The following is a 26,445-nucleotide window of genomic DNA, read 5'->3' as shown; positions in this document are numbered from 1 at the left end:
CTTTAGTAACGGGAGGGGGAGAAGAAAGTCAACTTCAAAGCTCCTCACAGCTGGAACTCAGGCTGTGTTTTAGACCACAGATGCAATCCAAAAGACAAAAGAGAAGCAAGAGAGGGTTTAAGGTCTGACAGAAAACACATGGTCTGAGCAGCAACAACCAGTCTCCTGTAATCATAGACCCTTGTGCAAAGAAGGAAGAGAAACGAGTCAATCAGAAATCAAAGCTCTAAACTTCATTTTTCAGCTCCTTAGTGGTTTGTTTGGAGGAAATGAAGAGATGAACAAAATATGACTTCGCAAATCTCACAGTTTATTGCCACACAAAGGGAACTTTTGGCCTTTTGCTCACACTACTTAAAATTGGAGAAAAACACGAAAGAATCTCACTGGGAACATACATAGCAGAAGAAGCACAACCACATAGAGTTTTGAAATCTGGAGCTCAGTTGCTCCATCAGGAGAGAAGCAGGCCTCTGCTGGAAGGCCAGTCTAATTAAAGACTTGGGGCACCTTTATGTCAGTGGTTCTCAGGAGAAACTGGTTTAACTCATTCGGCAGAGATCTGTGAGGGTACCTGAGGCCCCTCCGAGCCAGAGGATAGTGTGAGTGTGGCTAAGTCAGGCTTGGGAGATGAGCTGAAGGTCTGTCACAGCATGTTCTTCTCTCCCCCCCCCTCCCCGTGTGTGTGTGTGTGTGTGTGTGTGTTGTCTTCAGAGAAATGACTGACAGTGTATAACTATGCTAAGTTCTTAAAAGTGCCCAATTCTTAGGTTTAAATGTATTTTGATATTCAGTAGCTCGTATATGACCAAGTTTTTCAAACGTATTTTGATATTTGGTAGGTCTTATATGTATGATGGATGTCTCACCTCAGCAGGAAGGAGAAATCTCACATATCCATTGGGGTCCAGTAAGACTTCATATTCTTCAAAGGAAGGAGAAACACTTTCCAATCTCAGGAGATGCTTTACCAGGGAGCGAAACAAACCTCAGTTCTACCCAACCCTCCAAGTTTTTACCAGAGCAAAGAGTTATCATGCATGCGATTAACCATGTTAAGGGTGTTCAGGATCATTTCATGGTACACAAAAAATTACCCACCCTGTTGTCATAGGACTATTTATCAGTCAACATTTATTTTCAAACAGGTCTTCCTCCCTTTTCTCTTTTGATTGATGTGGCACCTTCGTCTTCATGCAAATAGAAGCCTACGCGTTACATATAAACTAACAAAAAGGGGTGACGGGAACCCTTGAGAGAAGAGCAACAAAGAATCAACAAAGTCGGTTAACAAAAAACATCCGGATAACATGCGGGCGGCTTTGTTTCGTTTTGTTTTGAAGTGGTTTAGACAGCCAGGCCTTTGCTGTGTGCCTGGCGCAGGCAACTCCACCCTCTGAGAGATTTTACACAACCGCAGTCCCACGCTTGCCTGCCCGAACCACACAAATTTCCCCAGACTTGGGGACTCTAGACGTCCGGTTACACAAGACGCCTTTAGCTTCGGCAAGCTCCAGCACGGCCGCCCACGGCCCCGGAGGCACAGAAGCCCGCGCCTGCGCACACCTTGAGGGCCGCGGGCGAGCGGGGCCCCACCCCTTCCGTCGCCGCGCCCTCACGCTCACGCCCCTCCAGGTGCGCGTGCGCCGCGGGACCCGCCCCCGCCGCGCAACGGCCGTTTCTTGCGAGCGGCGGCCGCCTCCTCAGAGCTGCGGGTAGGCCCTGGAGCGTGCAGGGCTCTCGGCGCTCGAGCTCTTCTTCTTCGGCAGCCCGGCCGGGCGGCCATGGCGGCGCGGCGATGGCGGCCCGCGGCTGGCGCGGGGGCCCGGGACACGCTGACGTTGCTGGCGCTGGCCTTGTGCGCCCCCGGGGTGGGCGGCGGGGCGCTCGAGTGGTACTCAGCCGTGGTGGGCATCGAGTACGTGGACCCGCTGTCGAACCAGACGGTGTGGAGCGTGTCCGAGAGCGGCCGCTTCGGCGACAGCTCGCCCAGGGAGGACAAGCAGGGCCTGGTGGGCGTCCCGCGTGCCGACGGGGACAAGGAGGGCTGCGCGCCCGACACGCGCTTCGTCGCGCCCGGCCGCCAGGGCGCCGCGCCCTGGGTCGCGCTGGTGGCCCGAGGCGTCTGCACCTTCAAGGACAAGGTGCTCGCGGCGGCGCGGAGGAACGCCTCGGCGGTGGTGGTCTACAACCTGGAGCACTACGGGAACGCCACTGAGCCCATGTCGCACGCGGGTGAGCAGGCCGGGCGCGGGGCCGCGCTCCGGGGCAGGGGCGATCCTGCTGGTTTCCCGGGTGGCGTGGAGAGAGAAGTGCGTGCCCCCACTGGCTCGGAGCTTTCCCCTCGGGGTGGGGGGTGGTGAGAAGGCCGGGAAGCGACCTCGGCAGGGGAGTAGCAAACGGCCTCCGCCGGAGGAAGGTCCTCCCGATTCAAAAGGTCTCCAGATCCCTGATGGCCGGGGTCGCCTAAGGTCGCTTCACCGTCTCCCAAAGTTGGCTGAGTGGTGCCTGTGTGGGAGCGGAGGGAGATTCTTCCCCCGGCGCACTCCAGGGTCGCATCGGCTCCTCACCAGCCTAAAGCGAAGGCTTGCTGGCTCTCTGGTGTCTTCACTTTGACGAGGCGTCTCTGAATATATCAAAACCTCGACTCGGGAAACCTGGGCTTGCTGGGCGCTCCCGACACATGGAGGGCGATCACACGCGCCCATTGTGTTTGGACAGTAATTCGTTCAGATGAAATCGTTTCACCGTATTCATTGTCGGGAGGCCGGACCTTAAGCACACTGTTCCAGGGACAGCAGGTTGCACCTCAGGCAAGGATGAGTTAGCAAAATACCATCCTTGGGACAGAGTTCTCTCCAGGGACCCAAAATTTGATCGGATTTCTGGTGCATCTTCTAAAATCACATTAGTTTTAAGGCCTCACACAGTTGACTCGTTCTGAATTTCCTGTGATTACCGTTTTTTGTTTCTGCTGCTACTAAGTCAGACATCCTTTTCCTGTACTGTGTGCTGTTGTTATTGTTGTTCTGTTTTGGCTTGAATGCAACGCAGAATTTATAAAGTAAAAAGTGACATGGATTTGACCGTTTTTTTTTTACACCTCCACTTGCGGATCAACTCCAGGTTGACTCCAGGTTAGCAGAGAAACGGGTTCAAAGTGTTGGAGCATAGTAGGGTGGAGTAGGAGGAGCAGGTGGGGAGACTTTGAAATTGCATGAAAGTAATCTGCTAGAATGGAGAAATGACTGAAGAAGTTGGGTCTTTGAGAACACAAGGTGTGGTTGGCTGCCAACAGAGGTAGGTAAGAATGAGTACAGATGTCCCCACACATGTCTCCGTGGTGGTGTTGGGTCAAACAGTTTTTGGTGCGGTTAATCCAGCGATTACAAATTGGCTTAATTGTCATTGTCCACACACTCTGTTTCCACAAGACTCCTAACATTATAGATGTGCCCCATCTACAGCGTTCCCAAATTCTGTCAATGAAAAGAGGCCCGGGTGCTGAACCTGATTCCTTGATGTTGGGTGTGTGCACTTCTAGGTGCATACACATCTTCATGCAGACTTTTTCTTTTTAAATGACAGGCTCATCACCCTACAATTTTCTAACTCTACCCTGCTGCATTTTTTGATAATGACATTAACATCCTCCCAAGCAGACAACACTTGTTCTGACCATGGCTCAGCAACCTTTCTTGTTGTTTATATTGTTGACATATAATTTATCCGGTCCCAGAAAACACTTCAGTAATGTTAATTAGAGTCTTCGGTGGAGGGACACTTCTGTTCCCATTATTTGCCTCCTTTCTAGCCTTCTAAGCATGATAATTCTGACGTTTTAAAGGGAAAGTTAGCACCTTTAAAAAAATGTGTGAAAATACACGCATCAAAAAATGTGATGCAGTAAGTGACTGAATCTTCCTGCAGGCCCTTTAAGGTAGATCCCTAACTCCATTCTTCGAGTAAGGAAACATACTCAAAAACCTTTTAAATTTAGCCCAGATTACTTGGTGGCCCTATAGAATGTTTAGCTGTATTCCTGTCTTCCCATATCCTAGATGCTTTCCGCACAATTGTGACAACCAGAAATGCCTTGAGATTTTTGCCAGAACTTACGGGGGCAACAAAATTATCTAGCATTTTGAACCACTGATCTGAAGGAATATAATATTAATTTGGTAGCTGTGCAATTGATAACAGAAAAAGCTAGAAACATTTTAAACTCTGGGTCTGTAGGGACTGCAAAAGTGGGAAGGTTGTGACTCTCATGAAACTTAGCCCATTTGGGCACCAGGGAATGGCAATGGCATCACTTTGTGGCTGGGCAGTGGTGGCGCACACTTTTTTGTTTTTTGAGACAGGGTTTTGGCGCACACTTTTAATCCCACACTCTGGAGGCAGAGGCAAGCAGGTCTCTGTGAGAGGGAGGCTAGCCTGGTCTACAGCGTGAGTTCCAGGACATCTGGGTCTACACAGAGCAACCCTTTCTCAAAAAATAGAAGATGGGAGAAGCCAGCTTTGACAGACTATATTTAAATTTGAGCTGAATATTTAGAGCCACTGAGGCTGTTTGGACTTAGGTTGGTTTCCTCTGTATAGTCAGAATGTAACTGAAGCTAGGAAAATCCTCTGATTCAGCTGTTCTTAGTGCTGATGTGTAACACTGGATTTCTATGAAACAGGTAGGCATGTGCTTCTGAAACTGCATACTGATAATCTTCCTAAATTGTGGGGAGAATTTCTCCCCAGTTCTTAAACCCATGTTTCCTTTCACTGGAATCTAGCTCTAGATAACTTTTAAATTTTAAGTCATTGCTAAAACTGAGGATTGTCTCTAAGTTGTGATGATGCTATCTCAGAAACATCAGTAAGGACTTAGGGTTATGCTAATGTTCTCTCTCTCTCTTTTTCTTTCTTAAACAGTCTTAAGCAGGACCAAGTATTGTACTTACTCAGAGTTGGAAATACCTAAGATGAATGCCTGCCTCTGAAGAGTTTATGGTCTGTCATTAAACATAACTTTCCAGGCCAGAAGAGTTTAAACTTAACTCAATTATATGCACAGGTGCTTAGCCTAAAGGCTGGGTGTTGATGCTGAAAGGTGTAGAAATTATCTCGACCAAGATAGATAAAAATAGATAGAAGCCAAATCATTAAAGTCTTAGTGTTGACCTTACTGTAGTTATGGTAGGTTAATAAGTAACACACTCCTCTAGCTGAAAGTTTGGCACAGCCTTTTAAGAATGGCATTTTTACATCCTTGAATGTTATTTACCAATTGGCAAACGGCTGGAGAAAGGGCTTGAATTGGAAGGAGGATTTCAGAGATAGAGAAGAAATACCCAGCTAAGCCAGCCAGTTTGTTTACCTGAACATTTCTGCAGACATTTAGAAAAAGTTTGCCATGGTGATGCTACATTACAAAGTCTTTTAAGACTTTAAAGACAATACAAGTTTTTTTTTGGTTTTTTTTGGGGGGTGTTTTTTTTTTTTTTTGGTTTTTCGAGACAGGGTTTCTCTGTGGTTTTGGAGCCTGTCCTGGAACTAGCTCTTCTAGACCAGGCTGGCCTCGAACTCACAGAGATCCGCCTGCCTCAGCCTCCCAAGTGCTGGGATTAAAGGCGTGCGCCACCACCGCCCGGCTACAATACAAGTTTTTTAAGATCCCTAAAAATGGCCACAATATTGTAATGATGGGACATAAGGCTTTTAACTAAAAGTTCACTGTGACTAGTTCTAAGAACCTAGTCTTGGAAAAAAGAAAAAGAAATACCCAACTTTAGAGAAGCTATATATTAAGAGGTATTCATTTTGTATTGGCAAAGCATATTACATGGTCTTTTATGCATAGTCAGTTATTGATTATCTGTGATAATGTGCTCTGAACTGACCTACAACTTTAATTTGAATTTAAAATATATCTTGGTGCTTAACTAACCAGAAGTGGCACCCTAACTGCCTCATAGAGGATGTGGTCAACTAGGACAGTTCCCCAGAAATACTGACTTTATGGACAGGTTCAGGACATTGGGGAGTTATGTTGCAGAAGTAATGTTGCAAAAGGCTAAAAGGTTCTGAAGTGAACTAACATGGAAAGGCTGCAAAAGAGTTCTCAGGAGAAGTATTCAGTATAATTTTCAACAAATGCATTTTCAGGGGAGGTAGTGGTGGTGAAGTTTTGTTGTTTGTGTTTGAATGTTTAGTTGGGGTCTTGCTAAGTCGCTCGAGCCTTCTTTAACTCATGATCTTTTCTTAGCCTCCCAAGTGCTGGGGTTATGGGCATGGATCATCATACTAGCCAGATTTTTTTATTGATTTATTTTTATGTGTATGAATGTTTTGTCTGCATGTATGGAAACATACCACATGCATAGCTGGTGCCCATGAAGGCCAGATGAGGGCACTGGAATTGAGTTATGATGGCTTTTATGTCACCATGGGGGTCCTGGGAATCGCCAGGTCCTCTGCTAAAGAGCACCAAGTTCTCTTAACTATTAAGCCATCTCTCCAGGTCTTCCTGCACCCCAATATTTTTGACTAAAACCAAATCATACAAAAATATTTATAATTATGTTGCCCAGTTGTGAATTGTGGCCTCCTCATTCACCCTAGCCAACCTTTTAAATATTTATCTAACAAGATTTAGTGCAAACTCAGCTTAAGCTCTACAGCAAAGAAGACATTCCAGATTACTTCCTCTCTACTGTAATTCTTCTTCCTAGGTCATTTCGGTTGTAGTCCTGGGAGATTAGCTAGTTTTTCAAATCTATTCATTCATGAAGAAACCTTACACAGGCCATGCATGCTCCATGCCACAAACCTGATAAATTAAACAGGTAGTACTTGTTCCATCTAATGAAGAGTGACCTATAAAGAAATGTGAAAAGATTTATGAAAGGAGGCCTAACTGAGGCTAGAGAGATGGTGCTGTGGTTAAGAGTGAGTATTGCTTCTACAGAAGCCCCCCTCCCCCGTTTCAGTTCCCAGAGCCCATGTTTGATGATTCATAGTGCCTGTAGTTAGCTCCAGGGAATCTGATTCCTTCTGGCCTCCTTGGCCACCTCACTTGTATACCTGTGTTTATGTGTGTGTGTGTGTTTGTGTAACACACAAAATAACAGTGACTGCGGGTAGAGCTGAGTTTCACTAAATCTTGGTTTTGTTGAGGATTCTCTTAGGGGATAGAAATGGCCATAATGTGGCAGTTTATTTATAAAAAGAAAAACCTGAAAGTTTAAAAGGTTCTGTTATTGGAACCTCAAGATCAATTATTGCTATTAAATTAGTTTTTTTTCCACCAGAAATTCAATCTACTACTTTAAATATTTCAGTAGTTCTTATCTCCTTCAAGACAATACTGAAGTAAACTTAGTTACCTTGGGAGGAGAAATGGTCCATTACATTCATAAGCCTTAATCCTAAATTTTGAAGTTATTGTCCAAGTGCTAATCCTTTACAACTGCGTTGTTTCTGACAAGGTAGCAAGAGGAGCACAAAAAATTTGAGAAGGAAATGGAAACCATTTTATTTTTGGCATGGGAACATTTGGAATTCTGTTACTGGTAATTTGACTTGCTAAAAATACTGTTCAGTATCTTACTCAACAAGGAGGTTTTATGATGCTGCTCTGTACAATGACATTGTGCTCAACTGAAGACAAAGATAAAACAGAAACTGCCCTTAGGGAGCTGTCTGCCTAATGTAAAGTATAGAGATTACTTTGTGGGCGAGATTGTGCAAGATGACATTTTTTAGTCAAGCAAGAATGATAACAACACTAAGCCCTAGGGAAGAAAAAGAATTCCAAAGGCTCATTTTTTTTATGCTTCAAGTCTCTATGCCACCTGTGAAGAAATTCACCTGTTTAACTGAGATTTTTCTCTCTGTGCCAGTGCAGACACAATTGTACAAAATTACTTGAGCAGATTAGCTCTTTTGGGTTGGATCAGAGAGCCTGTGATTTGGCAGGAAGTAAAGTCTGAGGGACTCAGGTAGATTTGTGTGACATCCCTTAACTTGTGCACAAACTCACTTCAGAGCTTGTACATTTTTACCCATCTGCCTTGCTGCTTGTTCATCTGCCTGCCCCTTCTTTGAGAATTGTTCTTGGCATATTGATCGTGCTGGCCCTGGGGAACTCCTTTGCCCCAGCCTCATGATTAGCTGTGAAAAGTGAATAAATCACAGGGTAGAAGTCATCACTGAGTTTTGTCAATTTAAAATAGGTTCTGGAAGCAGTCTTGCTGCTGAAACTGCTAGATAACAAGCCATCCCCAGTCCTAGGCACTGCCTATACAGGCTACAACTTTTAAAACATGCTATAGTTTTTTTTATTTTTTTTGGTTTTTTGAGACAGGGTTTCTCTGTGGTTTTGGAACCTGTCCTGGAACTAGCTCTTGTAGACCAGGCTGGTCTTGAACTCACAGAGATCCGCCTGCCTCTGCCTCCCAAGTGCTGGGATTAAAGGCGTGCGCCACCACCGCCCGGCTAGAAGAATCATTCTTTTTTTTTTTTTTGGTTTTTCGAGACAGGGTTTCTCTGTGGTTTTGGAGCCTATCCTGGAACTAGCTCTTGTAGACCAGGCTGGTCTCGAACTCACAGAGATCCGCCTGCCTCTGCCTCCCGAGTGCTGGGATTAAAGGCGTGCGCCACCACCGCCCGGCTAGAAGAATCATTCTTAAACTAATTAACAACAACAACAAAGAAGAGAGGAGTTTGTCCTGGAGCACACACCTCCCCTCAGGCAGTGAACAAGATGAGATTTGAGCCCAGGTCTGGCTCTGCAACTACACACCCCATGGAAAACGCTAAAGGAATGAATACTGCCTGGACATAAGCTTTCCAACCCCAAAAACCAGCATTTCGAGGTGATATGTAACATTGAACAACTCCCTGAAGTTTTCTGAGCCCGCAGCTGTAAAATAACAATATGGCAGCTTTCTGCTTTACGCGATATGTTTTGTGATGGGTCTCCCCTGCCCCTGCACACCCCGTCTCTCATTGTCAAAAAGAATGTGATGATATTGGCACCAGAAATTGTTATCAACTGGTAGTGTAGAAGCCACTTGGGTTTCAGTATGAAAGCTTTAAACCAAGATGGCAGAATTATACCATTGTTTCTATTTGAAATGTTCTGCGAGGTTCTTTTTTTATTAAACAGGCCTTTAGCTTGTACTTTGTCATAATGTTAGGTGGGTTATAGCTGTGTTGTAGTTGTTACTATCCATGTTTCTGGATTGCTGGATATTTTCCTGAAGGTAATCAAAACCTGCCTCTCAGTATGTCTTCTCAGTGACAGCAGGGTCATTATTGTACATGTTGAAGAAACCATAGTTTCCTTTAATTAGGCTCAAACTGGTTTCAGCATCATCTTACAGACAGAAGCCACCTTACAAGGGTGCCCTTCTGGCAGTTCAGTAAATTCCTGTGGCTAAGATTATAGTGGAAATCACCAAGATAAAATAGTATGTGCTTTGTTTTCACCAGATGAATGAAAAAAATGAGAACATGCCAGGTGGTGGTGGCGCACACCTTTAATTCTAGTACTCAGAAGGCAGAGGCAGGCGGATCTCTGAGGTCAAGGCCAGCCTGGTCTGCAAGAGTTAGTTCAGGACAGGCTCCAAAAAGCCACAGAGAAACTCTCCCTTGAGAAAAACAAACACACAAAAATGAGAGCTTGATGCCCTATGGTATGGTTGAGGAGATTTATTGTAGATATGAGAGAGAGCACAGCCAGAGATATCTGGGCTATGAGAGGAGAGAATGGGGAGAGCAAGAGAGGGACCAGAAGCAAGAGGCCCAGAGCGAGCCAGGAGGCCAAGAGATCAAGGAAGACATGTAGCCAAAGTGGCTAGGTTTATAGAAACCAGACAATTGTCCTCATTTACGTATGTCCATCAGTGATGCCACAGTTCACTGCGGTAACAGACTGTAGGCTCCTGCCTTTTCTTCAGGAAAAGAATGTGATTTTTTTTAAAAAAAAATAGAATTATTTGTTATTTGTATATGTATGTATTTGCGGTTTTATGAGTTTGTGTGCACCATATGTGAACAAGTGCCCAAAGGGGCCAGAAGGCATCAGATCCCCTTGAACTGGAGTTACAGTAACTGAAATTACTATAAAAACAATATGTGCTCTTTTCTGCTAAGTCATCTCAACCAACCCTCAAGGTGTGTTGTTTAAAATCTGTTAAACTGAGACTAGAGCTAGAGAAAGAACTGATTTTTTTTTTTTTTTTTTTTTTTTTTTTTTTTTTTTTTGAGAAGCATTACTACAAAACTTGTTCTCTTCTGGAAGAAACGACTTTTTTGGTACCACTTAAAAATGGTACCTTCAAATCGTCTGAGCAGTGATATTTGGGGAGACTCATTGCTTATTTTTGTGCTATTTACTCCACACCAGAATTTCTATCATTGTTTACCAAGTAAATGATGTTTATGATATCCCCAAACCTAGGCTTCTTAATTCTTTTATCCCTATCAATATGCCTTGAGTGTGCTGGTGCTGCCTGCAGCCTCATCAGTAAGGGAGCCTAAGGTGTGGGCCCAGTTAACAGCCAAAGCTGGAGGCACCTAGCATCTTGAAGACCTGCTGTATCTCTTTAGCTCTGTCTTGCAGCCAGTTCTTCATGCCTGCTTCCCACCTCTCATTGTTACTGGGGACTGAAGCTGGGGTCTCAAGCATGCTAAGGAGTTTGTCTCATTCATATAGCATGCAATAAACATATGGTAGTTGGGTTTAAATTCTGCCTCTTCCATGCTAAGCACACATTGTATCACTAAACAGCTTCCCAAACCCTTAAACACTAGTCTTGTTTATCCTTTCTCACTTAGATTGGTTTAACTTCAACTGGGTTGAAAACTAACTGAAGGAGAAAATTCAGCATACTGTTGGTATTGATAAGTGGGTGTTAAACTTATTTTCCCCTGGTCCTGGAAATAGAAATCAGCTTTATGCCTGGTAGGTGCACGCTCACTGCTAAGCCATTCCCCTAGCTCTAAACTTTTTTAAAGCAAAGAAAGTGGTAAGTACAGTTACAGTTTTCAGTTGATGTCACCTTATTTTGGTTTCTGTCCTTGAAACTTTGGGAAGGGGGTAGTGAAAAAAATTCATGAGTTTTCTGAAAAGAAATTTGTTCTATTTTTGCCAGGCATCGTAATGCATATTTACTCCCAACACTCAGGAGGCAGAGGCAGGAGGAATTCAAGCCCCGCCATGAGACACTGTCTTAAAAAAAAAAGACACTCAACATTCGAAAAAAGCCTCATGCCTTTATGCAGCATATACCCAAATAGAGAAAGAAATAAGTCTGAAATACCTAAGTTCATTCGTTTTGGATTCTGTCTTATGTGGGGCCGATCTCATTTAGCAATTCTGGAGTCTGAAATTATCAGAACATCATTAGGATGTTTTTGACAGTAAGAATCCTTATTATTGACTTTTAAAAGATTTTTGGTTTTTAACTCACTGAAGGAATTGTAGAGATGGCTTAGTAGTTCAGAGCACTGGGTGCTCTTCCAGAGAACCCAGATTCAATTCTCAGCATCCACATAGCAGCTCACAGCTGTCTGTAACTCCAGTTGCAGGGCGTCTGACACCCTGTTTGGGCCTCCACAGTCACCAGGCACATTTATGGTTCCCAAACATGCATGCAAACAAAACACTAATATGCATTTAATTAAATTTTAAATCACTGAATAAGAATATTTTTACAAATATTCTGCCGTGTTTATATGTGAATACATCTAAGTTTCTAGATACAGTGGTCTCCCACACAAGAGTAATTTATATTCTATCTCTCCTATCTCCCCCCTTTTTCCCTGTCCCCTCTCCCCTGCCCTGTACACACATACACAATATACAAAATGCTGACTTGCGCATATTATTGCCAGTAGAATATATGAAACTTTTACATTTTTGCTAATGTGTTACAGATAGCTGAAAACATGTTTTCATACATTTAAGACTCATTTGTTGGGAGATGACTGCTAATGGATGGACATAGGATTTCTTCTTAAGGTGATGGGATGGTGCAGAATTAGATGGTAATGCTCATCGGTCTTTTGTTTTGTTTTTAGAGACGATTTCGCTGTGTAGCCCAGGCTATCTTGGAACTCGCTCTGTAGACCAGGTTGGCCTGCCTTTGACTTCTGAGTAATGGGATGAAAGTTGTGCGTTATCACCGCCACATTTCTTAACAGTCCTCTAGGTGGATTTTTCTAATTGAATTTTTAATTCTCTTCTTTCTTCTGGATTTTGTACATTTCTTTTTCTTTACATATTTAACATCTTAGATTTAGTTACTTATTTTGGCATGCGTTGTGAGAAGAACATGTAGATTTTCCCCCAGGATCATAACCATTTGCCTTTATCTGTTTTTTTTTTTTTTTAAAGCCATTTCTCTTAAATTGATTTCTGTTATCATTTGCTATCCTGGGTTTATTTCTGTGGATGTCTTCATCTGCTACTACCACACTGTTTTAATACTTTAACTGTAAAGACTAGTCCAGCTTTCATTGTTTAACAAGTTTCCCTATGTGACTTGGAGTATTTTTTTAATCTGTTGATACTTTGTGGTTGCTATATTAATTTATACCTAGTCATAATAAAAGTGAAGCTTTATTTGCACCACCACCCCTTCTTTTGTCTCAGGGCTGCTCCATGTCTTCAAAGGATTGATAATAGTAGTGATCACAAGCTTAGCCTTTAATTCTAACACTGGAGAGACAGGCAGGTGGATCTCTATGAGTTCTAGGCCAATCTGGTCTTTGTAATGAGTTCTATGACATCCAGAGCTATATCATGAGATAAGATGCTGTCTCAGGGCAAGAAAAACAAATGGTAGTGATCACAATAGAGTTCTCATCTTCTCTAATTTTTCTTTCCTTTTTTTTTTTTTTTTTTTTTTTTGACAGGCTTTTTCTTTATAGCCCTTGGCAGTTCTGGAACCCACTCTGTAGACATATTCCCTAATTCTAATGGACATGTTTGAAGCAGTTTACATTCATATTCATAAGTGAAATTAATCTGTATGATTCTTTTGCCTTTTGTTACTATTTTGAGTTTTATAATCCTAGATAGACTTTTTATAGTTCTGACATTTAAACCCTGGACCTTGTACATACTATGCAAGTACTCTATCATTGAGCTACTTCGAGCTCTCAGGGGTAGGTTTTTTTGCGGGGACGGCTGTTGGCGCATGACAAGGGTCTCACTATGTAGCCAGGCCGACCTTCACTTACTGTGTAGTCCAGGCTTATCTTTAAACTGAAGTCTGCTATGTCCACCATGCCTGGCTTAGAGAAAATTGTTAGTGTCCTTTTAATTAGCTATGAAACAGTTTAAATAATACCATTAGTATTTTGTGCTTCTTAAAGGTCTGATGATTCACCTGTGGGTCTAAATGGTGTCCTGGCTTCAGTCAGCCTGTTTTCTCTTTAGGAACCAATTTTGGCAGTTGATGTTTTTCTGAAAATTACTCATTTTTGTTGAAGTTTTCTTTTCTTTTTTTGGTTTTTCAAAATAGGGTTAACAGCCCTTGCTGTCCTGGAACTTGCTTTTTAGACCAGGCTGGCCTCGAACTCACAGAGATCTGCTTGCCTCTGTTTCCTGAGTACTGGGATTAAAGGCGAGTGCCACCACCGCCCAGCTTGTTGAAGTTTTCAAATGTATTTGGTGTAGTAATGAACATACTCTTAATTTTATCTAACTTTTGCCTTTGTTCATCTTTTTGTTCTGTGCAGGAACGGGAAATACAGTTGTCATTATGATTAGCTACCCAAAAGGACGAGAAATTTTTGATCTGGTGCAAAAAGGAATTCCAGTAAAAATGACCATAGGGATTGGTACTCGTCATATGCAAGAATTCATCAGTGGTCAGTCTGTGGTGTTTGTGGCCATTGCCTTCATCACGATGATGATTATCTCATTAGCATGGCTAATATTCTATTACATACAGCGTTTCCTATATGCTGGCTCACAGTTTGGAAATCAGGTAGTTATGGATACTAACTATCCATTTTAATTTATTAATTCAGTTTGATTCATTATAAATGCTAGCTCATCAGTATATTCTATATACTACTTGAAGTTACACTTAAGCGCACTATTTTGTTTTCTTATTTAAGTACTCATAACTTTGATAAATTTTTTAATTGGAATGTATTTTTAAGTCTAGTTCACTTTTTGTACATTTGGTTCCTATAGGTACCCATACCCTCTTTGTCTTTTTATAGACAGAGAGGACTAACAGAAGGGCATGTGACAGAAAGAACATATGTAACCCTGTTTTCTAGCTTGACATAAAGCTGAGGAGCAAAGGGGAGCTCTGTCTGCACTAGAGTAGCTGATAAGCCATTTACCTGAAGGCAAACCCTTTCTTGAGCAGAGAGAAGAGCCAGAGCTTCCAGTAGCACACTCAGTTCTATGCACAGTAGGCTTCCTGGCCTGATAATCAGGCAGGGCTCTTGGAGACTGTTGATGGAGAGAGGGTGGTGCCTTCTTCCTGGGCATCATTACTTTCATGCCAGTGTTTAAGTGTAGGAATTGTTTCTATGGAAGTTGTGAAAGTGTGGCTAAATGGCAGCACATGTTTAAAGTGCTAGGAGTTTCCAGTTCTACTCCAACATAAAGAAAAGAAAAGGAGTGTTCTTTTCCAGATATGGAATTAAAAGCAGCTATTCTTGAACTGGGGATATAGCTCTGTGGTTGGGTACTTGTTCAGCATGTGTGAGACTCTAGACTTAATTGCAAATAAGCAAGTAAGTAAATGAATACATTCTTAGCTGGTCATAGTAGCTCATATAATCCTAGTGTTTCAGAAGCTGAGACAGGAGTTGTTTTGAGCTCAAGACCAAGTAGGGCTTTAGAGTAAAGCATTAGTTCCAAAAAGCAGGGAGGGAGAAAGAAAAGAAAAATAGTAATTCTTACCAAGTAGCTTATATGTTATATGGCTCTTTTATATATTAAAAGTTTTTTTCTAATTTATTTTATAGTAATCATTTAACTTTTTTACTAATGAAATCTTTTGTTTACATTGTATTATGTGGGTTATTTTAAAAGACTACTTAATAATACTGTTTTCCTCCCCAAGAATCATAGAAAGGAAACTAAGAAAGTTATTGGCCAGCTTCCACTACACACTGTAAAGCATGGAGAGAAGGTAATACTTTCATTGTGCTTTGTTTGGGGTTCAAACTGGAGGATGTTTATGTGTTTGAGAAATACTTTCTTTCCAGTCTACTCTTCAGCAGTGACAAGCATGTGAGGCTTTGCTAAGCCTTCATGCATGTGTTTCAATATTTTAAAGAAAGGCTGACAGAAATACAATGAATGAAGAGGCTGTTATAGCAGTCATTAGTCACATGGCTATTAAAATGTAAATGAATTACAGTCCTGGCTCAGTAGTAGAGTCCTTACTTAGTATGCATGAAGTCCTGGATTGACCCCAGTACCCCATCCCCCCAAAAAGGTTAAATGAATTAAATTTAATTTAAAAGATAGTTCCTAGCCGGGCGATGGTGGCGCACGCCTTTAATCCCAGCACTTGGGAGGCAGAGGCAGGCGGATCTCTGTGAGTTCGAGACCAGCCTGGTCTACAAGAGCTAGTTCCAGGACAGGCTCCAAAGCCACAGAGAAACCCTGTCTCGAAAAACCAAAAAAAAAAAAAAAAAAGATAGTTCCTACATTGTATGTACCCAGTGACAACAATGTGCCAATATTCCTGTCATTGAAAGTTATGGTAGGCCAAAGTAAATGACTATAAAGATGATTTGCATTTAAAAGTATGAACCTGTAATACTATAAATTCATCTGTTGGATCTGAGACTCTACATTCTCTCAAAGCCCCTCAATTACAGGGAAAACACTAAACATTTGTAGAGGACAGAAAAGGTATTTTTAAAACTGTACTTTTAAAGGGGAACCATTTTGACATGCTCAGTCAGAGATGTAAAGTCACTGTTCCAGATGCACTGACTCCTCAAGCATACAGCCCTTAGAAGGAAAATTTGTTAATGTAATAACATTTGGTCTCGTAGTGGGCTGTCCTCTGCAGCAACAAGTCACCTTGTAGCTGTGAGCTGAATCAGTCGATACTGTTCATTTATTTAGCTCATTAAGCTTTGAGACTCAATCTGTTTCACCTTCCAGTCCTCCCTTCCCTTCATGGAAGGAAGAATATAAAAGAAACTACTTCCTTCTCTTTCTCTGCCCTACTTACAGGACTTTCTTAAAAGACATTAAATTATAAACTGTATGTTAAAAATTGAAATCTGTTATTAATGGCTTCTGTGGTATATTTAGGATTAAGGTATGCTCGGGATTGTATGGATGGATCATTCCTTCCCCCAATAACTTTTACACTGTAGTATAGTGGAGTTTTAAATAGTTGATAAAGTATTGATTCCTTACACTGCAAATCACCAGGAGAGTTTCCAGTTAGTAACTAGCCAGGCAGAGTATGTGTAGAGTTTTTCATGGGTATTAAATAGGAAATTCTTCTGCTGATTTATAAATTGGATGCTGATCGAGGCTATGAGAATTGATTTCTAAAAATGTATTCTACCCTGGGTGGTGGTGGCACATGACTTTAACCCCAGCACTCAGGAGGCAGAGGCAGGTGAATCTCTGAGTTCCAGCAAGCCTGGTCTACAGGAGCAAGTTCCAGGACAGCTAGGGCTAGTGCAGAGAGAAACCCTTTCTCAAAAAAAAAAAACAAAAAAACAAAAAAAAAAAAAATTTTATTCTTCATTTCATTTTCAGGGAAGAAATCAATACTTTATACAAACTTAAAATTCTACTGGACCTGCTGCATGGGTTTTTTTCCTCCCTCTTTAGCAAAAAATCTCATTGCTTACATGTGAGAAGACAGGTTCATATGTATAACTTACTGATCCAAGCCCTTGAGAATACAAGTAAATTGATGCTGTTCTCTTCCTATACCCAACATTTATTAAAGTATGATACCAGGAACCTGTTTTAAAATTGTCAAAATAATTTTTTAAAAGATCACTAAATGATCTGTGACCTGGATTTGAAAGCATTTCTACATTCTATCTGAACTTACACAGGAAAATGAGTTTTGTAGTCTACATCTTACCAGTTCTGTAGACAAGTGTTTTTAGTTTTTTTTCTTTTCTTGTGATAATGTGGAAGCTTGTAAATTATTAAGGAATTATAGTTTCTTGCATGCCATGAAATAGAAGTAAAAGTATTTTGTTACTTTAATAGAATTTTACTAACATAGAATTTAAGGGTCTGGAGAGATGACGTTAACTGCTTTGCAGAGGACCTGGCTTTAGTTTTCAGCACCCATGTCAGCTCATAACTACCTGTCACTGCAGTTGAGGGAATCCAGTGCTTCTGACCTCTGAGGCTTTGTGTATGTACATGGTGCACATAAACTCAAAGAATACATATAAAAATAATAAGAAAATCTTTCATAAAATATTACAACATAAAATTTAAAATGCTATTAAAGTTAATTTTAAATCTTTGATGATGGTCTGTACATACTAAATAAGGTTTTTACTGATTCTTGGTTAATTGCTACACCTGGCTAAGGGTATGGTTAAATAACAGCTTAAGGATAGAGTGGCTGTGTTCTGTACTGTGAAGCTGCCAACATTGTGGCCTCAGAAGTACACACTGCTTGTGTTCCTGAATCCCTGTGTCAGTATCTTAGCTTGTCCTGGCTACAATGACACCTACTAACTCACAGGAAGTCTATGGCCTATAGATTCTTAGTTGTAGGAATGTTGCCAACTCTGCTACCCTACAGCCAGCAATTTTTGTTTTTTGTTTTTTTATGCCTTTGTTCATTTGTTAGGCAAAAGTGGCGACTCATTCTAATCAAAAGGGGGTGGATGTTAACACTTAATGAAGTAAAATTTCAGATATGTATCCATTTGTACTTTCTCCAAGTTGTAACTGTTCTTTAAGAGAGATACAGATTTCTTTTAAATAATTCCAGAAGACAAATAGCTTCTTTCTTTGAATATTCAAGTTTTATACTTGAAAATATTTTAACTGTAATAGCCAGCAAGATTGGAATGTAGTTAACTGTGTAGAGTGTTTTCTGGCGTTAATGAAGTCCAGTTTGATCTCCCGTCCCATATAAACTTGCTTTGTAGTTCACTGCTATAATCTAAACTTTTGGAAGATGAAGGCAGGACTATCAGAAAATCAAGGTCATAATTGGCTATACAGTGAACCTGAGGCCAGCCTGAAAACAAGAGACCTTGTCTCAAAAAAAGAAAAAAGTATGTGGTTTGTATTTCTACAGTCCTTAATAGTCTATTTTTTCAAACACAACATACTATTTAAAACACTGCTAATGCCTGATTAGGCAATGAATTTTTTTTTCCCTTTTTATTCAAATTCTTTAAATAACTGCTTAATAGTAAATGTCAAGTGTGATTATCTGTGGTTTTGGATCAGATTGTTCCAGCATAGAATAGAATCCATTGTTTTAGTTGACTTTCTTTTTTTCCTAACTTATTATATGTGTAATGTGTGTGTGTAACTCTTAACTCTCTTTGCAGGGAATTGATGTTGATGCCGAGAATTGTGCAGTGTGTATTGAAAACTTTAAAGTAAAGGATGTTATCAGAATTCTGCCATGCAAGTATGAATAAGTTTCTCCTACTAAAATCTAAAAATGACTTAACAAGTTTCAGTTTTCTGACAAAAGAGTTCCAGGCTTTTTCTGATAGGAAGATCTTGTGGTCGTATTTATCTTATCTTTCATATTGTCTTCAAGACTTCTTAAAGTCTCTCTGCTTGAGAGACTTCTAGGTGACCACTATGATCCATTATATCTCTGTTTTAGACTGGCTTTCAGTTTTATCAGGGCTTGTGTAGACTCTATTATAAACCTAGTGAAGCAGAACTTCTACTGAAAGGAATCCAGAAGGATGAAGGACCTAGGGCCTTCAGTGATCTAAAGGTAGGCAGTAGTTTGCTATTATTTATGCCCTGGGTGTGGGTTCCTTTTGAAGCTGTGTAAAAAACATTCCTCCCTTTTTCTAAGGTTTCAGTAGCACAGGTGGAGTTTTAACACTGGGAAGTAGCCATTTCAAAGTCTGATAAATTTCAGTTATACTTTATATATTTTAGAATCAAGTTTCAAGTTAGTGTACTATGGTACGTTTTAGAAGATTATCTTCTTGATACCTCTGTTGAGGAAATAAAAAAATGAGTATCAAAATAATAAGGGTTCCCTGAGAAAAGTGTCTAAAATTTGTCAGCATTTACATAAGGTCAACACAGTAGCCACTCGATGAATTGAGGCCAGTCTGTGTTGATCGTGGTGTGCAGAAAAGCACTGAAAGTAGAGTTAAACATCACCCAGCAAAACTGGAAGTTTCTTGTTTTTTGGAAACCTCTTCTGGGTCAGTCAGTATTGATTTGAGGTCAAATGATAAGCTGGACTAGACTGTTTCATAATTAAGAATTGCTATTAATGGCTCTGCAGCTTTTTGTTTAAAGAAAGACTTTAAATAGGTCAGTGGTGGTGCACACCTTTTATCCCAGTGTTCAGGAGGCAGAGGCAGGTGGGTCTCAGGAAGTTCGAGGCCAGCCTGGTCTACAAAGCAATTTCACAGGACACCCAGGACTATACAGAGAAACCCTGTCTCCAAAATAAAAAGTAATAAAAATGAACAGTTACTGGGTATATACTTGTAGACACCATGAAAAGCTCATGGTGTAACAGAAATTAGGCGATACATAGCTTCTTGTGATCCTGTGGTCTAGTCACAACTGGTGCTTGAGCCTAATCTGTCCTTCTTCAAAGCCTCTGCTTAACTTCATACATAACATGGGAGGGGCAGGAAACCAAGATAAACCAACAAGAAGGGAACATGTATGTGTCCTACTGGTAGCAACAGATGTTTATTAAAGAAGGGTTCATAAAAGTACACAAGAGGAAATATAGCTTCTTCCTGCCACTCACGGGTATTGTCATGTGTTTTCCCTTGAGTCATTTATAGACTTAAAGAAGACATGACCAGTTTAGGATTAGTTTATTAGCGATAGCTTATTTATGGGCTTTACTAGCCTAAGTGGTTTATAAGTATTCTACTAAGGCACATTAAAAGTGGTTGGGCATTGTAGCACATAACACTAATTCTAGTATTTGTGAGGCAAAAGTATGAGGATTCTAAATTAAAGGCAATCTTGGACTACATAGCACATTCTAGGCTAACTTGAGTGTATAGCATGTTCATATCTCAAATATAATGCGCACAAAAGATATGCTTAGTATGTGGTAGAAGTTGATCCATCCTTTTATTTTTGTGGAATGAAGATAAGCTTTCATTTTTTAAAAAACATTTCATTATTAAATCCAAAATCTGTTTAAATGGAAAGTAGAAAAGAAAATAGATATGTGACTAGACTGCAGTGTTGCTGTACTGTTGGTTAACTGTTAATGGAGGGATGTGTTGGTAAAATGCATTATTTCCTTTATAAGAGATGGAAACATTTATTTTAAGACATTAATACATACTTAATTTTTTTAGGCATATTTTTCATAGAATATGCATTGACCCATGGCTTTTGGATCACCGAACGTGTCCAATGTGTAAACTTGATGTCATCAAAGCCCTGGGATACTGGGTTTGTTACGTTTTTGTTTATATTCAATCTCTGCCCCAGTTCTTTCTGAATATCTCATTTTTATCACTGACTAGAGGCAAGAGGAACAGACACAATGCTCCTTCTAGTATCCTTGCTGTTATCTAAAGAAGTTTTCTGTATTAAAAATGAATTTGTAGAGTAGTCCATGAAAGTCAGTGAACTGATTTATGACAGAAAAATTATGCTAGCATATTGCCCAGTTTTTACTACTTAGAGCAGTATAGTTCTGTATACTGTAGTGTCCTCTGTGTGTGTGTGTGTGTGTGTGTGTGTGTGTGTGTGTGTGTGTGTGTATTTGTGTTTGGCTTACGTAAACCTGAATCATAGAATGTATGAAACAGAAGAGCATTGTACATTTTCTGGCTTCAGAGACACATTTTACACATACTACACGCTACAGTTTTTGACATCTGTGTTCACTGTTGCTGGGTTTCACAGTTCATTAATACAGGCTAAATTTGCCGTTTTTGCCTATTATTTTGTGATAGTTTGACGGGCAAGGACCTTTCTTAGGGGATGTAAGAGTAAAATGAAAGAGACTGTCTAGCCACATTTTATCTTCACAGCCTCTGTATGAAGCACTCTTATTGTCCGTACTCTATTAATTTAAAATTTATAGCTAATTGTTAAGGAATTGGCTTTAAACATAAGTTATTTTTTCCCTATGTAGAGAAGATATGGGGAGAGGTCTTCTTTAAGTTTTTTTGTTTTGTTGTTGTTTGTTTTTTAGATACCTACCCATATGATCTATTATTACTCAAAATACTATTGATTAAATAATAAAGTATTTTAGATAAAAATTTGAAGTGACTGGGAATGTAGCTTGCATATCTTGCATTGAAGCCTCAGAGTCAGTTCCCCACAGCACATAAACTAGATGTACATTTTATGCAACTTTAAGCCATAAAAGCCATGTAAGCTTCTATAATGGTGTCACTAATGAACTGCCCATGGAACAAGACTGTCTTCATAGGCTACAGGTGTGACATCATCCTCTAGCTTCTGTGTCCACTTGCTGCTGGCATTCCTTGTAGAATGTTTCACATGGTGGTTCATAATTCTCTTGCAGTAGCCCTTCAGGGAGGAAAGGTTGGCACCTAAGAACTACTGTACCACGACCCCATCCCGCTTTGTCCTGAAATGTCTTTCTTACAGAATACCTAAACTTCTTTCAGTCCCTTTAGCCTGGGATAGCGTAGCTCCCTAATGTGCTTGGTTCTTGCCCTCTACTATAGAAACCACAGTTCAGCAAGAAGCTTATTAAATGAAAAAATATAGAATTTGGTGAAATGTTTTCTTGAAAAAGTCTTGAACTCCCTTTCTTAGGTCCACTCCTAAGCTTGTGCGAAGATAGAATATAGAGAACCAAAGTATATATATGACTTACTTTGTAAAGGACAGAAAGTTATTGTAACTTCAAAGCTAAGAACTTATGTGTCCTTCAATGTTTCAATTTTAAGAGGTCCCTATTCCCTTATAAGCACTCAAGAGTTACCAGTGACCCTTTACGCAGACTTTAAAGGCAGTCCTTTGGTTTGCAGCTGTGTCCACTGCATTCATTGTGAAGACACTGATCAGAGGGATACTATCCAAGATGTTACACAGAGCTTGTGATAAGCAAGGTATAGCTCCTTTGCTAGATAAGGACTCTTGGGGATTTCTCTTGTAGGCCAAATGGAACTAGTACATATCCAGAGATACAGCATAACAAGGGAATATAGTAAATGCCATCTGAATCAGAAAAGAAAGATCTTGTACTGCCTGTTAGACGTGGAAAGATGGAGAGAGTATATTTTAGTGGGACTGATGAGGGCTTTGACTCACTGTGTAGTAGGTAGATGGTATGCACAAGGATATGAACTGTCAGGTTAAAGGTTAGCATGTAGTTGGGTTTGGCAGGTGTTTAGAGAAACAGGTTGGGATGGGGCTGAACAGGAGTTGGCATTTGACATTACAACAGGAATGTGTTAGGAGTTGGTGTCAGGGAAGAACGGTTTTGAGTGTCTAGGATATCTAGTTACCAGTGAGGGAGGAAGGGGTGATTTTAAAATGCTCATAGAGCAGACCAAGAGCATCTTGGGAACCCAAGGAAGTTGAGTGCCTGTGACTCCCATGCTTATAGCTACCAGCCATTAGTTGTTTTCCAGCACTTTCATCTGCCTGCATGCAGCTTTAGTTCTTTGATTAACCAAAAAGAATGTCTGGAATACCCACCCACTGATGTTGAGGTTTTATGTAGTGGTGCTAAAGGAGTCTCTGACCTTCCTTTCATTATCTTCCCTCAAAGCATCAAGTAGAAGAGGGAGGGCACTATATATAAGGAAGAAGACAAACAAAAATCTAAAGCCTTTAGCTGTTTAGAGCCTCGTTATCTCTGATACCCTAGTGCTGTGCTGCAAATTTGTGGCTGTCGTTAGGGCACCTGACTGCCTCTTGGGAGCATCAGTGAGGCTGCACAAGTTCACAGACTCTATAGGAAGACAGTTGGAAAGAGCCACTTGGTGACTAAATAGTTCAAAAGGTCAGATACAACTTTCATGAGACTTGAAAACTGTGTTTAGACTAAGCCAAACCAAACCTTTTAGGTCTTGAGAATTAACCCCTTTTATCATGACATTGGATGGAGAGGTGGTGTGCTTCCCACCAGATCACCTGTAGAAAGTCAGATGTTTTGTGTTAACTTACTAGGAACTGACCCCACACTGTGCTCATGTCACTGAGAAAACCGTTGCCCTTTGTCTGCCTTTCAAGGGGGACCCTGAGGATACACAGGAGCCCATTCCAGAAGCTGCCCCAGGAAGTGTTTCTGTTGGGAATCTCAGTGTGACATCCCAAGATGAGGACAGGAGTGGAGAAAGCAACCTTCCGTCATCTTCCTCGAGTGACTCTGGGCCACACCGCCCCTGTTTTAAAGAAGATGCAGGGGAAGACACAGCGTTACTAGGTATGTGGCTGCAGCTGTGATGGTGTTATCAGTGGTGGAGTGAAATGGGAAGAAAAAATATAAAAGCATACAGTCTCACACTTAGAGATACCGTTTTAACCTTTTGATAAATACTTTCTCAAGAACATATATTTCTCAAGAATGGGGGAATATCATGTAAATATTCAGAAAACTGTTCTTTTCTATGTCATTGGTAGATAAATTTTTATGACCATGTTGTATTTAAGTTTTTAAATTTTCTTCTGAGTTGCTCAGTTTATCTCTATTTTGTGTTTTCTTTGGTTTTCTGTAGTCTCATTGTATTTTGTAGTATAGCATAGCTCACAGTCTTGCCTCTGCTTCTCAACACAACTGATTTTTTCATACTAATTCTTAGTTCAAGCTTTGTCTTAGTTACTTTAATAATGCCCTGACAGAACATCATGACCAAGGCAACTTGAAAGAAAACCCTTACTGGGGCTCACTCTTCCTGAAGGTTAGAATCCATGACCATCACAGTAGGGAGCATGACAGCAGGCAGGCTTGAGAGCTCACATCTCATCTACAGTTCAAGGCAGAGAGAGGAAAAGAACAGGATTTTGAAACCTCAAAGCCCCATCCCCAGAGACACACCTCTAATAAGACTGTACCACTGATGTTTCCCAGGCAGACAGCTCCACCAGCTGGGTACCAGGTGTTTAAATATATGAGCCCATGCACATTCTTGTTCAAACCACCATAGACTCTCTAGAAAATAAGCTTTTTTGTATTGCAGTGATGTCAATCACCTGTGACTTTGGGCTTGCCTAATAAGGGCTGTATGAGCTATATGTTCTTAGCTCCTTCTTAGAACTTTTTTAAATTTAATATTTAAAGTATAAGACCTTTGTCATGTATTTTGTATCTTCTCCCTCCGTTTATTTCTTCTAAGTGCTAAGGATGGAAAACTCTGACATTCAGCCATCTTCCAGTGCCTAATTTCTGTATCCTTCAGTTTCTTTATAATTTTTCTATCTTCCTGGGTCTCCTTAGACCTTTTAGGGCATGCTAAATAGGAAACTCTTCTTTTTTGATGTTGGTTATAGAATTACTGACCCGTGTTTTGCTAATATTTGTGGGTGTTTTTTTTTTTCCCCTTTATTTCAAATTCTTTTTTCAAACAGCCTGGTCTTATGTTGACCACCCTATCCTCAAAATCTATAGGTAGCTGAGGGTGACTTTGAACTTCTGATTATCTGACCACACCTCCCAAGTGCTGAGATTATAGGCATGCATTACCACCAGGGTTTTGTGCAGTGCTTGGGATCAAGCCCGGGGTTGTATGCATGCTAAGCCAGCACTCTACCAACTGAGCTCTGTCCCCATTTCTACCCCCCTTTAATTAATTTATTCATTTATTTGTTGGGGTACCATCATGCAAGTGGTAGTCGGTTTTATCCTTCTGCCATGGGTCCCAGGGATCAAACTCTGATTGTCACTCTTCGCAACAAGTACCTTTACCCTCTGAGCCATCTTATTGACCCTCTTCTGCATTCTCTGTGGCTTTGGAGCCTGTCCTGGAACTAGCTCTTGTAGACCAGGCTGGTCTCAAACTCACAGAGATTCACCTGCCTCTGCCTCCCAAGTGCTGGGATTAAAGGCGTGCGCCACCACCGCCCGGCTCCCTCTTCTGCATTCTTTAAAGACTAATTGTGAAATTATGTTGAGCCTGGTTTGATATCTTTAATCCCAGCACTTGAGAGGCAGAGGCATGTGGATCTTTGTGAGTGTGAGGCCAGCCTGGTTTATATAGGGAGTTTCAGGCCAGCTAGAACTGCATTGTGAGATCCCCCACAAACAAAAGAGGGGGCTCTTAAAGAGATGGCTCCTTGGTTAAGAGCACTAGCTGCTCTTCAGACTCTGAGATCCATTATCAGCATTCACATGATGACTCAAAACCATCTGTAACTCCAGTTCCTGGAAATTCTGTACCCTCTTTGGCCGCTACAGGCACCAGACATGCATGTTGTACGTACGTGCGTACATACATACATACAGGCAAAATACCCATGCATATAAAATAAAATTTTTATATTGTCTGTTAAAAGACAATCCCACCAATATTTTAGAATTGAATTAATCTATAGATTATTTTCATTGAGAATAATTGATGCTTCTAATTTTGAATTTGGCCATCCTAAAAGATTTTCAAAACAGTAGGATTCAAATTGAATCAGTGTGTCTTTTAATGTGTTTAGGAAAACTTATAGAAATATTAGAACTTCAGTTTGTATTGTATACATATATGTGTGTATTGGGAGGTGGACTGCGCATGTGTATGCGGGTGTAAGTGCAGTTATGCACACGTGTGTAGGCCAGAGGTCACCATCAAGGCATTATCTACCTTATTTTTTGAGGCGAAGTCTCCCACTGACCTGGGACTTCCCTCATAAGCTACGCTGACTGGGGAGCCACAGCATCCATCATCCCTGTCCAGTTTTTCTAGCCCTGGGATTACAAGCATACATTACCATGCCCATCTTTTTTATGAGTGTTCTGGGGATTGGGCTGAGGTAGTAAGCACTTATGAGCTGAACTGTCTTCCAAACTCCTATAAATTTTAAATTTAAACCAATACTAGAGGAAAAAGGAAAAGGAATACATCAGAGTGAAAGCACTAGGGAATGGATTTCACAGGATCATAAAGCTGGGCCTTGATCTCACCATTTCTCTGGCTAACACTGAACTGACATTATAGGGCAGTATATTCAGTATAGTAAGGAATTTTGCTTTTAGGAATCCTGTTGAGACAGAGTTCATACTATGATTTGGGCCACTGAGTTCAGAATCCAGAAAAAAAAAAATTTTTTTTTCTCATGTCCCCACTTGTGAGATGTGT

The 26,445-nt window shown here is 40.8% G+C and overlaps 1 protein-coding gene across 5 annotated transcripts in view; it reads left to right on the top strand.

Annotated features, from left to right (window-relative positions):
* Positions 1–1,635: 1,635 nt before the first annotated feature.
* Rnf149 (ring finger protein 149) overlaps positions 1,636–26,445 on the top strand; it is a 29,746-nt gene continuing 4,936 nt past the window's right edge. For all 5 annotated transcript variants that reach the window (XR_009055624.1, XR_009055626.1, XR_009055625.1 and 2 more), the window contains exons 1-6: positions 1,636–2,235; positions 13,747–13,997; positions 15,096–15,164; positions 18,547–18,629; positions 20,527–20,623; positions 23,396–23,588. Coding sequence is in view for 2 of the 5 variants with exons in the window: in XM_057751849.1 (XP_057607832.1) it covers positions 1,785–2,235; positions 13,747–13,997; positions 15,096–15,164; positions 18,547–18,629; positions 20,527–20,623; positions 23,396–23,588 (1,144 nt within the window). In the remaining 3 variants the exon portion in view is untranslated. The remainder of the gene's footprint in view (positions 2,236–13,746; positions 13,998–15,095; positions 15,165–18,546; positions 18,630–20,526; positions 20,624–23,395; positions 23,589–26,445) is intronic.

Source organism: Chionomys nivalis, chromosome 19 (genome assembly GCF_950005125.1).
Source record: "Chionomys nivalis chromosome 19, mChiNiv1.1, whole genome shotgun sequence".
In the NCBI taxonomy this organism is placed as follows: domain Eukaryota; kingdom Metazoa; phylum Chordata; class Mammalia; order Rodentia; family Cricetidae; genus Chionomys; species Chionomys nivalis.
This window is presented reverse-complemented; position numbering and strand designations above follow the sequence as displayed.